We start from the raw sequence: 16,926 nt of genomic DNA, 5'->3' as shown, positions 1-16,926 counted from the left end.
TAATTAAACTTATCGATATAAATTTAACATAAATGACCAAAAGTGATCTCACTCAAAATTTCGGAGATAATCTATGTCGATAGATTATTTTTATATATGTTGGATGATAAAAGTCCCACATAGGCTAATTTAAGGAATGATCATCGATTTATATGTGAGGAATATAACTCCATCCGGATGAGGTCTTTTGGAGAAGCTTAAAGTAAAGACATGAGAGCTTATATTCAAAGTGGACAATATCATACTATCTCGAAGGGGGAGACAATATCATACCATCTCGAGGGGAGGGTAAATAATAAAAAGGATTTTTTTTTTAATAAATAAAATAGAACCGTTTACGTTCGTCGGTTTAAGGTGGCGTCAGGAATCGAAGAAGAGAGAAAAGAGCGCCGTACAAAAAAGCAACGGTCAAAAGCGGTCGCTCCATGCGAGGATGAAAATTGGTGTAAAAATTGAATCTTTTTATTAGTTTTTTTTAAGGTATTCCACGATTTGTTCTCATCAGAGAGATGGGTTTGGTCGGGTTCCAAGAAGATGGGAAGAAACAAATTTCGTTGTCTACAACCAATGATGATTTCCACGATAGTCGAAGATATGTTTTTACATGTGCCGTGTTTGCGTCTCTTAATTCCATGCTTTTGGGATATGGTCTGTTCCCCTTCTCTATCTCTCTCTGTTTATTTCATTGTTCTTGTTCGTTGTTTAATGCAACTCTAATTTCAATCAAAACCCAGATGTTGGTGTTATGAGCGGAGCAATAATCTTCATTCAAGAGGATCTGAAAATCACCGAAGTCCAAGAAGAAGTTCTTATGGGAATTTTGAGCATAATTTCGTTGTTTGGAAGCTTAGCAGGTGGAAAAACATCAGACGCCATCGGCAGAAAATGGACCATTGCTTTTGCTGCTATTGTCTTCCAGGCAGGGGCTGCAATCATGGCTCTTGCTCCTTCTTTCAGCTTCTTAATTCTCGGCCGACTCCTCTCCGGTGTCGGTGTCGGTTTCGGTGTCATGATTGCCCCGGTATATATTGCTGAGATATCCCCCCCTGCTTCCAGAGGATCCCTGACATCTTTCCCTGAGATCTCCATAAACTTTGGAATCCTTCTTGGTTACATTTCGAACTATGTCTTCTCGGGACTCCCTGTTCATATCAGCTGGAGGGTCATGCTTGGCGTGGGAATAATCCCTTCAGTTTTGCTTGGTTTCACTCTTTTAAGGATTCCTGAATCTCCCCGTTGGTTAGTGATGCAGAACAGACTCGAGGAGGCTAGAATTGTTCTATTGAAAACAAACGAGATGGGTATGGATGTAGAGCAAAGATTGATGGATATTCAAAAAGCTGCAGCAATTGGGAGTGCCAATAAGTATGAATCAAAAGGCGTTTGGCATGATATCTTGAGCCCCACGCCTACGGTGAAGCGAATGTTGATAGCAGGCTGTGGGATCCAATGCTTCCAACAGATTACAGGCATTGATGCAACGGTGTATTACAGCCCCACAATCTTCAAAGAAGCTGGGATTCAAAGCAACTCCAAGCTTCTGGCAGCAACTGTCGCGGTCGGATTCACGAAGACCATGTTCATTTTGGTTGCTATTTTTTTAATTGACAGAGTGGGAAGGAAGCCTCTGCTTTATTTAAGCACAGTCGGGATGACAGCGTGCTTGTTTTGTCTGAGTATGACTTTGGGGGTTTTGGATCATGGAGAATTTGGGATTGTTTTGGCGATGTTGGCAGTATGTGGGAATGTGGCTTTCTTCTCGGTCGGGATAGGTCCGGTGTGTTGGGTGTTGTCGTCCGAGATTTTCCCCCTGAGGCTGCGAGCCCAAGCGTCGGCACTCGGAGCGGTGGGGAGCCGAGTGAGCAGCGGGTTGATCACCATGTCGTTCCTGTCGGTGTCGCACACGATCACGGTGGCTGGAACGTTCTTTGTGTTCTCGTTGATTTCTCTGGTGTCGGTTGTTTTCGTTCACAAATGTATTCCGGAGACGAAGGGGAAGTCGTTGGAACAGATTGAAATGGTTTTCCAGAAGGGCGGAGGGGAACAGAAGGTCGGAATGGTAGAGATGGGTGACATGGAGAGACTAGTGCAGGAACAGGATTTGACCTTGACCCACACCTAAATTTCTTATTTAATTCTAAAATTCTTAGGTTTAATTTTTTTTATTTTTTTATTTTTTGTGATAAGGTATTTTATCATCTTTTTAAAGAAAAAAAAAATTATAGATATGATTATGACAGAAATTTTTAGTTAAATTTAGTTGACATTTCAATATTTCTTCCCTTTGTGATATTATTATTTCTTGAATAATTTTAAAAATAATTAAAGGATTNTGACTTTCATGCTGAAAATATTTTATCCAACTAAATTAAAAAAAGTTATACCAATAGGTATAAGATATGGCTTCATTTTCTTTTTATAAATAAAATAAATAGAAAAATTTATATTTTTTAAAAATATATATTATAGGATAAAATATCTAAAGATATAATTATCGAGGATATCTTATCTTATCTAACTAAATTAAAAAAAAAAAAAAAAAAAAAAAAGAAAAACTTCCCATGTTCACAATTTTTAGAAATCAAATAGTTATTATTATTTATTAAAATAAAGTGTGAGATCCCACGCCATGGAAGGAACAAAATATTCATTACAGGGGTGTGGAAACCTCGTTTTAAAAACTTTGCGGGGAAGCTTGAAAGGAAAAACTTAAAAAGAATAATATTGCTTGTTACAAATGGTATCTGAGTTATACACGGGACGGTGAGCCGACGAAAACGTTGGAATATAAGAAGGGTGGATTGTAGGATCCCGTAACGAAACATCTCATAACAATGTGGAAAAAAATTTGAGGGGAAGTCCATAAAAAAAAATAATATCTGCTAGGGAAATTGGTGAATGGTGAGAAGTATACAAACCTTAAACTTTTCGAAATGTTGAGAAGTAGTGACAGACATGGAGAAAGTTACACGTAATAATCTATGACCCGACCTAAGTTGAATAATTAAAAAATATATTCCAATTGAACAAGAGAATGAAATAATAGTAGGCAATTACGAATTACCCTTACAAAAAACTTATTTTGAAAAAACAAAAATAAAATTCAATAAGAAACTTAGCGTCGAAATACGTTTCGGGCATCTTAATTCACAGTCTGCCCTTCCTCAGCGCTCCACGATTCAGATCTCTCTCCCGCGTTACCTATCGGTGATCAAGCTCATTCAATCACTCTCTATTCGGCTCTTGAATCACTCTCTCCTGGTTTGAATATCTCTAACTGTTTGTTGTTTATCTCCCTCTCGGCATTGAATTCTAGTACTGGTTTTTGAATTTCGTAAGATGGATCTGGATTTTGCGCGGGGTTTTTGTTGCTTTTCTTGCCGATATAATCTGTATATTATATGTTTTCTGACTTGGATCTGCTGTAATGTGTGAATTTTTGGCTTTTCTCTGAATTGGCTCTATGGTTTTGACTCTTAATTTGTTATTGCAGTAGTTTGTGGGAATAATGAGAGTTTCTGCTTCAGATCCCTTACTTCTTCTTCTTCCCCTCCCCCATCCCCTGCGAATTTTGACCTGACCTCAAAAGAGTTTCTGCGGTCTAAGTCTTCCGTAGCAATAGAGTTTGAAGTGGAGTGAAATAGATATCATGGAAATGGTTAAAGATTTAGGGGAAATAATGTTGAACGGACTTTTTTTATGCATTCTACATGAAGGTGTTCTATGATTTCATATTTCGTGCGCTTTAATCGTTCCACACATTTACGATTAAACTTTTGAGGTAATTTTTTTCTTTCTAATAAGTGTTCGACTAACAAAGTTTCGTTTATAGGTGCGGAGGACAAAATCTCTCCCATCTGAAGTCAGTGGTTGTTGGTTTGTGTTTACATCATAAAAAATGGTAAATGCATTGTTGTTTCCTAACCATTTGTTGTCTCTTTTTATTCACGTTCTTATCTAAATTCACTATATGTTCCCCCCCTTCCTTTTGCCTTCCCATTAATTCGGTTCCAAGTGCTTTTCTGTTTTTAACAATTTGGAGTTCATGAACAGTGAGCGTCCTTCAGCTATGCTATCCTATGCATTTTGTTTGGATATAATGTTATATATCCTCAGAATTTTCTTTGTTGTAAATAATTAAGATTAATGGTTTCTAACTTTTACTGTGCCATTCAGAAAATACTGAGGGTTTGAGATTAATGGTTCTTGATACATATATATTTACCTGGTGTCACTGAATCTGATATGCACCCTTTCATTTACTATAGGAATTGTGATAGTAACTAGCACGAGCATCTTGCTCATGAAGATCATTAGCAATGTCTTTTAAACTTGTACATAGCTAGATTTTATTATAACTTTTATTGCATTATTTCTTGATTTACTTTTTTGTGGTGGCGTCCTTTTGACTTTCAAGTGGGTTTCTAGGCTTTATCTTTGCTCCTGCCCCCTTATTTCTTTTGACAAAAATTATATATGTTCTATAGGTTGTTCTTGCTGCTTCCATTGTTAGCAAGTCCGGCAAAGGTTAGTATTTCCTTCTCCCATTCTTTGCTTTCTTCAAGCCCCCTATTGTAAAAAATATTTGAACTTTCTCTTTCATATAGATGGTTTTCATTGTTAGGATTTTACACTTTATACTCATTTGCCTCTCTCTTACACGCACACAAACACACATTTCTGATCAATTTTTGGTTTTGGTTCAAATTTTCTCTCCTACTAACCCTTATCTGATATTATTTTTGCAGTTCTGGTTTCTAGACAGTTTGTCGATATGTCTCGAATCAGAATTGAGGGCCTTCTTGCTGCTTTTCCCAAGTTGGTTGGAACTGGAAAGCAGCATACATATGTGGAGACAGAAAACGTTCGCTATGTTTACCAGCCAATAGAAGCTCTATACTTGCTTCTTGTAACAAATAAACAGAGTAACATCCTTGAAGATTTGGACACTTTAAGGCTCCTTTCTAAGCTCGTATCCTTTTTTGAGATGGCTTTTAGATATTCCTGACACTTTTAAAGCTGATCTTGTGTTGAATTTTGGTCTGTTAGCTTCCAAACGTGATTCTTCTATAATTTCTTTTGTTCTTTAAACTTCTTGGTGATCTTGATTTTGAATTAGTAGTACATTTGAAGGGAACTAGTAAATTTTGCATATCCTAAAACAAAGCGGGCATTTATTAAATCCTCATTGCTGATGCATTATATAAATGAAAAGAGGAACTCTATTACTTATCAAGTTAATAAACTGCAAAGGAAAATAAAATTTTATTCAGTTCATTTTATATGAAACAAAATCAAGCCTGTTCTGATAAGGTCATCTGTTTTCCCATTTCTTTATAAGAATATTTCCCTGACAATAGTTGTGCCCTCTAATGCGTGTATGTGTACACCCTCATACGTGTGTATGTATGAGGGTTTTGTTAGCATATTCATGTGATATGGGAACACGCAGAGTTCCATTATCTCTTTATTAATGTATGTTCCCTACCGCATGGAAAAGTTTCTAGTAAGATAGTTCTGTACAAATGTTTTTGTTGAAAATGCTGAGAATGGAGCTATGCTGGAGTCCTTAAATGATTCTAGGTACCTGAATATTCACTCTCTATGGATGAAGAGGGAATCTGCAAAACAGCTTTCGATTTGATTTTTGCTTTCGATGAGGTTATTTCTCTTGGGCACAAGGAAAATGTGACTGTTGCACAGGTTAAGCAATACTGTGAGATGGAGAGTCACGAAGAGAAGTTGCACAAGTTGGTACTGCAGAGCAAAATCAATGAAACTAAGGATGTCATGAAGCGGAAAGCAAGTGAGATTGACAAAAGCAAGGTATTTTTTTACATACCCTGCGTCATTTTTTCTTCCCAACTGAAATACTCATTTAAGAAATCATTTTCTGAAAAATTAAAATCAATTTGGTAATTGTTCTTTCTTGTCATATATTGCAGATTGAAAAGAATAGGGGTGATAAAGGAGGCTTTATGTCTCTACAGTCTATGGGATCAGGAAAGATTGATAATAGCTTCGGTGACATGGGCATATCATCAGGTGGAGGAGGAGGTGGTTTTGGTAGCAGTTCTGGTTTTGGATTGGGTGGTGATGTGGAGTCCTTTTCTAGCAAGCCTAAAGGTTACTTCTTGTTTAAAATGTTCTATGATGAGTTGTTAGTTTGTATCGCATATTATTTGTAGCAGGCACTGGTCCTCGCACTCGCACTGTAGACACTGTCATAATTACTTTTTAGTTATTGATGACATATTTTATGGCCAATAAAGATTGTCTTTGTGTTAAGTGAACACTTACCATTCTACCTTCTATGTCTGTTTTTAGGCGGCCATCCACCTTCATCTGCTATTGCTCCTCCTAAAGGCCTTGGCATGCAGCTTGGTAAATCGCAAAGGACAAATCAATTCTTGGAATCTTTGAAGGCAGAAGGTGAAGTAATAGTTGAAGATGTACAGCCAAAAGTTGGTCCATCTAGATCTGCTGTCCCACCCCCAACTGATCCTGTTACTCTATCCGTTGAGGAGAAACTCAATGTGTCCCTTAAACGAGATGGTGGAGTCAGTAACTTTGACCTTCAGGGAACACTGTCCCTTCAAATTCTTAACCAAGAAGATGCACACATTCAAGTTCAGGTACTTTGGTGCATTTTAAGGATACTGTATTATAGACACGACAACTTCTCCATGTGTAGGAAGCTAAAAGGTTTTGATCATTTGATAGTGCATTTTAAGGATACTGTATTATAGACACGACAACTTCTCCATGTGTAGGAAGCTAAAAGGTTTTGATCATTTGATAGTTCACGACTTTGGAACTTGCCACAGTTTTTTGTCTCAATTTGTTTGTATAATATTTTGAGCCACCTCTCAGGCACTTACTTTTTCTCGGAAATTGCTCTTATAATGTTATTATTTGATTTGCAAAGCTGGTTTGTTCTTTGTTTCACTATCTTGATTCTTTATGCCTTGCTTTCAGATTGAGAATGGTGGGAACCCTGGCATCCTTTTCAAAACTCACCCTAACATGAGCAAAGAGTTATTTTCCAATGAAAACATTCTAGGCCTGAAGGACCCTAACAGACCATTTCCTACGGGTCAAGGCAGTGAGGCTGGAGTTGGTCTCTTGAAGTGGAGAATGCAAAGTACTGATGAATCAATGGTACCATTAACAAGTGAGTTCAAGTCCTTCTCATATAATTTTTAATTACATATTTTTTAAAAAAACTATATTGATTAGGCTTTTGTTGTTGCAGTCAACTGCTGGCCCTCTGTTTCTGGAAATGAAACTTATGTCAGCATTGAATACGAGGCTTCATCAATGTTTGACCTGCGAAATGTTGTCATCTCAGTGCCTCTTCCTGCTCTTCGTGAGGCACCTAGTGTAAGGCAGATTGATGGAGAATGGAGGTATATAGATTGATATTTACTCTTTCAAGTTTTTGTCTGATTTTGTTCTTTCATTGACATTCAATCATAACATACATAAATTCTTTATTTGAAAGGGGACTGTCCTCGTTGGCCTTTTAAAACTCGTTTGATTAAAATAATTTTCAAAAGCTTGTTCATGCTTAAAAAAATGGGACATGGCAACAAGAAAAAAGTTGATAAATTCTTCTCAAACAATTTTTAATGTTGAGAACATTTGGAACGGCAAAACTGACTGCGAGTTTTTTGAATATATGAATTACATGATTACAATGAAGCCGTTCCAAATCACTCTCCTTTTCAATTTGAACCCACTTTTGCTCAGTCCCTTTCCTATTGATTAACTCGTTTTTGCTCAACATGCAGGTATGATTCCAGGAATTCTGTCTTGGAGTGGTCCATAGTTCTCATTGATAACTCAAACCGCAGGTATGTAGTTTCTGAAATCTTCTCTCCCTACTAGACGTTGTTACCCTGTTATAATTGCATGCCGATGTTTGTTATTTATCGTATCCTTTTGACAGTGGATCTATGGAGTTCGTTGTTCCTCCAGCAGATTCATCGGTATTTTTCCCCATTTCTGTCCGGTTTTCAGCAACTAGCACATTTAGCGACGTGAAGGTACTTGTTCTGCCCTCACTTGAAATTTCTGAATAACCATTGTCATCACTTTTTATAATTACTCCTATTAGACTGCTATCCGAACTAGCGATCCTTATTCTCTCATTCACGTCATTTCACATCATCTTTATCCTGGAAAAGCAAAAATAAGATTTGGACCACTCTCTCATTCTCATCTTTATTTGACTTCCATCTGCATTTCCTGAACGTTGGTTTGTAAATTTCATTGTCGCAGGTTGTCAACATTCTGCCTCTCAAGGGCGGTGCTCCTCCCAAATATGCTCAGAGAACACAGTTGATTACGGAAAATTACCAAGTTGTGTGATTGGTGATGTCTTTGTATTACCTTTTTCCCGACATTTTGCATTGAGAAATTTAGTGATTTGATCTGTTTTACTCTCTTTTTCTTTTTCTTTTTTTATACTGTTTTTGGAATCTATTCAAAACTCGCAACGGTCATTATTAATTTCATTCATCCAGTTACTTTTATATTTATATATGCATCTCTCTCTATTTACGTATATATATATATATATTCTTTCTTTCCAAAGAAGATTGTATTGCCTAGGGCTTACAACCAAAACCGCTGAATCCGAGTGGAACTGCCAGCCGGTCCATTCCGGTTCAGATTTTTATTTATTTATTAATTTTCATCCCCTTCCTTGATTAGCACCGAGATTATCAATTCCCTTACCCACGAACTAAAATCTGAAACTCATCACCTCGTCCCCAAGTCTCTTCCTTGCAATTTTGACTTGATTTGGATAGGATTTGGGACTCCAAATTTATCTCAATTTCCAAAAATCTTTATTTGGGTAGAAAAATAATTTTTAAAATGTTTTTTTGTTCTTTAAATTACTAATTAAAAGAACTCTAATTTGCTATTACTTTAGAAGGTGCCTTAAAAATAATTAAAAATCCCAAAATAAATGGGATGATCTAATTAGATTTAGCTTTAATCTATTTTCTCAGAAAGTATGATAATAATATTAATAATTTGGGAAGCCAAAAAAAAAAAAAAAAAAAAGAATTTATGAGCCAAAAGAAGACATTATAATATGAGCTCATTAGTAAGTAGCCCATTGACCTATGTCTGAAATTATTTAATTATTAAAAACGTAGAACTAAACTCCAACATCCCCCCAGGCCATAAAAGCAAATGGACTAAATTCACATTCCGCCCCATAAGTTGATTTTCTTTTCAGTTAGGCCCCTGGACAGCTGGTTTATTACAATACTTGCCCCTTAAGATGTCAAGAAACCGAAGCCTCACATAATTATAGCTAAAAGTAGAAAATAGAAAATTTCCAGAGGAAAAGGAAAGTCATTAAAAAAACAATTAAATACGAAGCTACGGGAAGTGGAAGCATTTTAATTAGGTTTGTTTGATTATTAATTAATTAATTTTTTTTTTTTTTTTTGAACAGTCTTGTCTACTGTGAAATTTTGACCTTTCGCTTTCTGGATCTAGGGTTTCATGTCATTGACGACTCCTTCGTTATCGCCATAATACGAGCCCTAGGATTATCTTACCACCACCGAGACAAAACAAGAGTTCCCCAAATCAGAGATCGAGAGGATTAGAGTTTTTTTTTTCTTTGTTCTTTTTGGTTCATCATCATCATCATCATCAATCAGGATCGTAAATTTTTCCATGAAAAAAGAAGAACCTGAATCTTTGTTTGTTCTGTTGTTTCTCGACAGATCGGTGGTTTAAATTTGCAAAAAAATGGATCAAATCTAAAGCATTCTGGACGATCATGATCTTTTTAAAATTTCTCATTGTCTGGAAAGGAATTCATTGAAACCCATGGGATTATATAGAAACTTCACGAAATTTCCGGAGCCAAAAAGCCAAGCAGTGACATATTGAGGAGGGAGATTTGGAGGGAAAATGTATAAGTCGGTGGTTTACCAAGGGGATGAGCTACTGGGAGAGGTAGAGATTTACCCAGAAGAAAAGAATGGCGACAAGAACATCGAAGTGAAGGAAATCAGAATAAGTCACTTCTCGCAACCGAGTGAGAGGTGTCCACCACTTGCAGTGCTTCATACCATTGCAGCCTCTGGAATTTGCTTCAAAATGGAGTCAAAGACCTCGCAGTCACAGGACACGCCGCTCTATCAATTGCATTCCTCGTGTATCATGGAGAATAAGGTATAAAAACACAACTCAATGATAAAGAAAGGAGACCCAAAGACAAAAGTTAAAAAGCAAAAAAAGAGATTAATACGAACTAGGAAAAGAAAATCTGTATTCTAAAGCACTCTCTGCTCATCTTCTGGCAAGGACTAGAAACGTTCCAATCATGTTGAGAAAACTTCACTTTAGTTGAGAATGATACTGCAATTTTGCCTCACATTTTGTGACTTTTGTATGATTGCAACTTACCCCCGATTATCTTTCTATATGTCTTGGTTAAACCTACGGAGCAAAATGAATGTGCTTTTGATGGCAAAATCTAACTCCTAGACTTAGGTTCAGAGGACGTTCACTTCTTTCCTTCTTTCTTCCTGTTTTCTTTCTTTATGTCTTGCTGGTGATGTTCTTTTCAAGATTTTGATGCTGGTAGTTTCAACATTGTATTAAACTAAGGATTTTGTTCTGCAAGCCAATTAAAGCTACTATTTCAATAAGCTGAAATTGGTGTAGATGCTTATTGGATGGGAGTACTTGGTTGGCCGCTGGATTTGATTTTTTAAACTTCTAATCCTACTTGTGGTTCTGTTGTTGATCTAGTTGGAAAAATTTCTGCTTTCTTATTGCATATTGTTTTAGTTTTCATCGATGAGGTGACCTATTCTTCCTTGTTCTGTTGTCCTTAATATGGATGTGTTACCAAAACTGATGACTGGTATTTGCTTCCAACAGACTGCTATAATGATGTTTGGAGCGGAGGAGCTCCATTTGGTAGCCATGTATTCTAGAGATCATGACAAGCAGTATCCATGTTTCTGGGGTTTCATTGTTGCAATTGGACTTTACAATTCTTGTCTCATCATGTTGAATCTTAGATGTCTTGGCATTGTATTTGATCTTGATGAGACACTTGTGGTTGCAAATACAATGCGCTCATTTGAGGATAGAATTGAAGCCCTGCAGCGGAAAATAAGCAGTGAGGTGGATCAACAGCGTGCTTCAGGCATGCAGGCAGAGGTTAAACGATATCAAGATGACAAGTTAATTCTGAAGCAATATGCAGAAAATGATCAGATTATTGAGAATGGAAAAGTGATTAAAAGTCAATCAGAGGTTGTTCCAGCATTGTCTGGCAATCATCAACCTATTGTTCGACCAATATTACGATTGTATGAAAAGAATATTATACTGACGCGTATCAACCCCCAGGTAACTAGGTTTAGTGTACCCTTCGCTTGCAGTTATAAATTTATGTCCAATGATTGTGCAGGGACCATGAACAAGACTTTTATCTTGTTTTTCACTTTGACTGTTCATATATTCACATTGCCTTTTTTTTTTCTACTATCCCTTTGTCATATTTTTCTCTTTGTTTTTATGAGTCTCGTAATTTGTCTATGTATCTGTAATGGTAATGCGTGAAGATACTTCGATATTAAGGTTGTTTGTTTGAGACAAGATAACACTGATTTAAGTGGTGCATGAGTTGTTTTGTTTAAGAATGTATCATTTAGGCTAATTTGTTGCATAGTGGAAGTTACAAACAATTTTATGAAATCGTAACTATTTTATGAAATCATGGAGTGATAGTTCTATTATCTCATCTACTGCTGTACTTCCACAGATACGTGATACAAGTGTTCTCGTCAAGTTAAGACCTGCCTGGGAAGATCTTCGGAGCTACTTGACTGCAAGAGGTCGCAAGCGTTTTGAGGTCTATGTGTGTACAATGGCTGAAAGGGATTATGCTTTAGAGATGTGGAGGCTTCTTGATCCAGATTCAAATTTGATAAATCCTAAGGAATTGTTGGATCGCATTGTTTGCGTCAAGTCTGGTTAGTAAGTTTAAGCTAATTTCAAAGAAGAAAAAGATCCCTTCCCAAACCAGTAGCACTTTTTGATTTTTCATACACTTTTTTCCTAGGGAATGGTATAGCATGGCAGTTTGTTGATGAGGGAATAATTCTGAAACTGCTTACAGTCATGCCTTAAGAATTTCAGCAATCTTAAAGATTCTCAAATTACGTCTTTGTTAATACTCTTTTGGCCCATGTCATTAGGTTCTAGGAAGTCTTTGTTCAACGTCTTCCAGGATGGGTTTTGCCACCCAAAGATGGCTCTAGTAATTGATGATCGTTTGAAAGTGTGGGATGAAAAGGATCAACCTCGAGTGCATGTCGTGCCTGCATTTGCTCCTTACTATGCCCCTAATGCTGAAGTATATTCTAACTTGCATTTTGGCATTTCAGTTTGAAAGATTTCTTAAAAAGTCACCCTGCTGTTTTATCTCAAGTTGCATTTTTTTTCCTTCCTTTTTATAGGGAAACAATGCTGTCCCTGTTTTATGCGTGGCAAGAAACGTTGCGTGCAATGTTAGAGGTGGTTTTTTCAAGTAAGGTTCAGAAGATTGCTAAAGTTCCTTTCAAAAGGATATGCATTCGGTTATCTTATTCTTAATACTTAAAAATTAAGGTTTTAGCGTTGGAAGATGGTTCTAGTTCATGCATATTCTCATTCGTTAGTTACAACCTTTCTCTGATTTCAGGGAATTTGATGAGATCCTTCTGCAAAAAATTTCTGATATTTCATATGAAGATGATGCAAATGATATTCCTTCTCCTCCTGATGTGAGCAACTATCTTGTTTCAGAGGTCAGTAAGGATTTCTTATCAAACTCTTTTCCCCTAAAACAATCAAGTTTAGTTTCAAAACGAGGTCATGTTGTTACTTTTTTTTTTGTTTTTTTTGGGGTGGGGGGAGTATATGAGTTTGTTTCATGACTTGTTAAATGCTTTATTCTTTTCCCTTATATGTTTTTCAGGATGAATACTCTGTTTCTAATGGAAACAAAGATATGCTTACTTTTGATGGCATGCCAGACATGGACGTTGAAAGAAGACTGAAGGTACTGACAAAGATTGATCATTGATTGAGATCATTATTAAACTTTCAGTAAGCATATATCAGGGAACTGATTAGGTCAAGGAAAGTGAATGTAATAATACCTTGCATAACATCCTTATTAGTACTTCAATATTCAAGGTACTTCGATACATTTGCATTCAGCAATCACTAGTCATTGTGCCGGTATATTCCTCCAATTTTAGGTCTTGCTCTCTTATCATCCACATACATATCTGAAAAGTATTGATCTTCCATCTTCCCTAGGACGCATTTTTGGCTTCTTCAACTATCAACAGTGCAGATCCACGAGTGTCTTCTCTTCAATACACAATGGCTTCTGCTTCTGGCGCTGTTCCACCTCCTCCAAAACAGGTGTCTCTGCCATATTTTCCGGACATGCAGCTTCCCCATGTCAACTCGGTGACCCCCACTGAACCAAGTATACAATGCTCTCCAGCTAGAGAGGAGGGTGAAGTACCAGAATCCGAATTAGATCCTGATACAAGGCGGAGGCTCCTTATATTGCAACATGGGCAAGATATAAGAGAGCGCCCACCTAGTGAACCTGCGTTTTCAGTGCGGCCCCCTCCATTACAGCAGGTTGCTGGTCCACGTGTACAATCACGTGGAAGTTGGTCTCCAATGGAAGAAGAAATGAGCCCAAGGCAACTAAATCGGCCTGCACGCAAAGAGTTCCCTGTAGATGCAGAACCAATGCGGGAGAAGCATAGGTCCAATCATTCCTCATTTTTCCCCAAGATTGATGGTTCCATTCCACCAGATAGAATTCCTCATGAAAATCAGAGATTGTCAAAAGAAGTAATTAGATTATGATTTTGATTATTTTCTATCCATGGAGCTCTCCCTTTTTGGCTCCCCTTTTTCAGGAGGAAAGCTACGGTACTATTTTTCAGTGCCCTTTTTTTCTTTTTGATCCGTGCAGGCTTTTTATAGAGATGATCGTGCAAGATTAAGTCGTAGGCCATCTAATTATCCTGCTTTCTCAGGTGAGACGTGTTTGACACGCTTGTGTGTATTTTCTGAATCTTATGGGTTTCAAAAAAATTTTGGCTTGTATTTTCTGAATCTTAAGTTGCTCAGAATTCATCACCAGTTTTCTTGTCTGTTACTACTTGGGGGTCACTCTTTCAATTTCACTTTGATTAACATCAAAGAGAGTCAAACCCTTCATCTCGTATTAAGGTTCCAAGGAGGAATCAATGGACCATTAGTCCTTCTCTGATGTATCTATATAAATTGTGGGTGTTACTTTCAGGCCATTTTCTCTTTGGTAATATTTATTTAGGGTTTTTCTAGCTAGCATTTTGTTAGTAATTATCATGTTAGTTTTTTTGGATAAGATAATCATTGTATTAGTTATTATTGTATTTCATTGAGGTTATGTTACACTCTGTAATAGTTTTTTTTTTTTTTTTTTTTTTTTTTTTTTTTTTTTTTTTTTTTTTTTTTTTTTTTTTTTTTTTTTTTTTTTTTTTTTTTTTTTTTTTTTTCCTAAGGTGAGGAGGTTCCGATGAATCAATCATCTTCAAGAAGTCGAGATAATGACATTGAATCTGGATGCTCCATCTGGAGTGGAACTCCTGTTGGAGCTCTACAGGAAATTGCAATGAAGTTTGGCACCAAGGTAATCTGAGACACAGTTTTCCATGATAGGAGATTGAGGTTCTTAAGTTTTGCATTTGTTGCACCCTTCTCCATCCAATCCTTAAGAGTTGAAAAAACTTGTAGGTGGAATTTAAGTCGGCGTTGGTTTCCAGTGCAGATCTACAGTTTTCTGTCGAGGTATTNTATGACTCTTTCCTCCACTTTTTCTTTGGTTTATAAATCTTGTGGGGCCAAATTCAATTATACCCCTATACTTTGGGCTTCTATCGATATAGCTTTAAACTTTAAACTAATCATTGTATCAATCAAAACCTTGAACTTTCACAAGTGTATCAATTTACACTGAGTTCACACGGGTGGGAATTTATAATTCTGTGAATTAAAGTCATAAACTATCCCTATAGACCCTCAATTTGAAAATCGTCCATTAATCAAGTCTAGACCTCTTATTTAAAAATTATCCATTATTTAAAACAAATAATCTAAATTGGTTCACTTATAAAAGTTGAGGGGTTTAATTGATTTTATTTTAAGTTCGCACACATATAAACTAATGTTTTTCATATGGAATCCAACTGATGGTGTAAATTGATACACTTATGAAAGTTTGAGGTTTTAATTGATACCATTATTCGTTTGGGGTTTTCATTGATCGAGCTCCCAAAATTTAGACGTATAAATTGATTTGTGAACCTATGGTTGTGTCTGTGCTTACATAGAGGGAAAATGAGCAGATTTCACATTCTTTATTTTTAAGTGCTGCTTTTATCCACTTGTTCTGATTATAGAGCATGGGAACTTGTTCTTTGCTTTTATAGGCGTGGTTTGTGGGTGAGAAAATTGGAGAAGGAATTGGTAAAACAAGAAGGGAAGCTCAGCGTCATGCTGCTGAAGGTTCTATAAAGAATTTGGCCAGTATGGAATCGTCATTCTTTCTTCCTTTATTTTTTTTTTCTTTTACTATTATGTGTTTATAATATTTATGTTTTGCTATAGTTTTTATGTTGTACCTTATTTTGTTTGTTGAAATCTAGCCTATTTTTTAGTGTTTTCTGCTGTATTGAGGCATTTGATGTCAGAGATCAGGAATACTAACTGATATTAGAACTAAAAATTTTGTCTGTTATTATGGCTGGTTATTATGCAAATGGTTTAACTGCTTAAAACTAGCAAAATTTTGTTTGTTAGGAGGCAATTTAAAGAGCATGAATATGAAAATGAGAACTTCTAAAGTGAATCTGGCTAACTTATGATATGTTTTGCAGACATTTACGTATCACGTTGTAAGGCTGACTCTACATCTGCAAATGATATAAACAAGTTTCCCAGTGATAACGGATCGGGAAAACGAATGAAGCTGGACTTCCACGGCCATCTTCCAAAAACTAAATAAATTTTCTATGAACTCCATATTTGTTGATGACCCCTCTTGAAAAACCATGTTTCAGCATATTTGAGGTTAAGAGCATCAAGACTCACTATGTTGGTCTACTACTTGCTTGGACTTCTGCTGCTAGTTTCGTTCCAGAGGCAAATTGCAAGATCAACCTATTCCTCTTCATTCAATTTCTTCTGATATCAGCAACGCTATCTCCACGTGATATGACAACTGTATTCTCTGTGAAGTGTTCATACTGAGGATCATGCTGCTGCTGAATCTCCATTAACCTGCATCTGGGTCATCTCGAGATAATGAGATGAGCATTGATAACTGCCTGCATTAGTTGAATCTTTTCTCCCATTAAGCTGAAGCCCTTGCTCTTAAAAGGTGGCAAAAGGCTGCTGCTTTGGCGACTTATTCACTCCAACATGTTTGGGAGATCATATTGGCGGATCAAATTTCTATTTTTTATTTTTGATGTGTCAATATCTATTCTATTCAGGAATGTTTTCTTGATCTGCGAACTCATATTACTCACATTAGTAAACTAACCCTTAAATGTTCCACATCTAAATTAACCAGTTACCCCACCCACCCCGCCCCCATTGATGTCATTCGAGCTCGAGAACAATGTAATCGGTGATAGAGTTGTAAAGTGAGTTCTTTGAATATTATTTCTCCCTGGTTGTTTGACATGTCAACAGATACAAACCTGAATCTTCTAATTCCATTTTAGGATTTGTTTTGAACAATACTGAATGTTGTTTTTGTTTTGTATCCAGATCGTAACGATTCTTAGAATTGTTCTTCCTAAGTTCTCAAATCAA

General features: G+C 36.5%; 3 protein-coding genes across 4 annotated transcripts; all 3 read left to right on the top strand.

Moving 5' to 3' along the window:
- The first annotated feature begins 516 nt into the window (after positions 1-516).
- LOC111497405 (probable polyol transporter 4) lies at positions 517-2,122 on the top strand. Its single transcript, XM_023148191.1, has 2 exons — positions 517-648; positions 735-2,122. Exons 1-2 carry the CDS (start codon positions 633-635, stop codon positions 2,120-2,122), a joined length of 1,404 nt encoding a protein of 467 aa, XP_023003959.1. The 5' UTR covers positions 517-632.
- Positions 2,123-3,081: 959 nt separating this feature from the next.
- On the top strand, positions 3,082-8,543 carry LOC111497296 (coatomer subunit delta-like). Its single transcript, XM_023148060.1, has 12 exons — positions 3,082-3,261; positions 3,833-3,901; positions 4,488-4,527; positions 4,749-4,972; positions 5,584-5,826; positions 5,946-6,126; positions 6,328-6,635; positions 6,979-7,174; positions 7,256-7,409; positions 7,794-7,856; positions 7,952-8,048; positions 8,284-8,543. The coding sequence occupies exons 2-12, from the start codon at positions 3,899-3,901 to the stop codon at positions 8,371-8,373; spliced, it is 1,599 nt and encodes a 532-aa protein (XP_023003828.1). The 5' UTR covers positions 3,082-3,261; positions 3,833-3,898; the 3' UTR covers positions 8,374-8,543.
- Positions 8,544-9,348: 805 nt separating this feature from the next.
- Positions 9,349-16,792, top strand: LOC111497294 (RNA polymerase II C-terminal domain phosphatase-like 1). 2 transcript variants are annotated; one of them, XM_023148059.1, is made up of 14 exons: positions 9,349-9,427; positions 9,520-10,206; positions 10,921-11,397; positions 11,813-12,023; positions 12,249-12,406; positions 12,510-12,580; positions 12,734-12,839; positions 13,010-13,093; positions 13,357-13,911; positions 14,036-14,099; positions 14,610-14,737; positions 14,842-14,895; positions 15,537-15,633; positions 15,984-16,792. In XM_023148059.1, the coding sequence occupies exons 2-14, from the start codon at positions 9,943-9,945 to the stop codon at positions 16,109-16,111; spliced, it is 2,397 nt and encodes a 798-aa protein (XP_023003827.1). In that variant the 5' UTR covers positions 9,349-9,427; positions 9,520-9,942; the 3' UTR covers positions 16,112-16,792. The 2 variants fall into 2 exon arrangements, with proteins under 2 accessions (XP_023003827.1, XP_023003826.1); XM_023148058.1 differs by lacking the exon at positions 9,349-9,427 and having other exon boundaries at positions 9,451-10,206.
- The last annotated feature ends 134 nt before the right edge of the window (positions 16,793-16,926 follow it).

The sequence above is a fragment of the Cucurbita maxima genome, unplaced genomic scaffold (genome assembly GCF_002738345.1).
Source record: "Cucurbita maxima cultivar Rimu unplaced genomic scaffold, Cmax_1.0 Cma_Scf00023, whole genome shotgun sequence".
Taxonomy (NCBI): Eukaryota; Viridiplantae; Streptophyta; class Magnoliopsida; order Cucurbitales; family Cucurbitaceae; genus Cucurbita; species Cucurbita maxima.
This window is presented reverse-complemented; position numbering and strand designations above follow the sequence as displayed.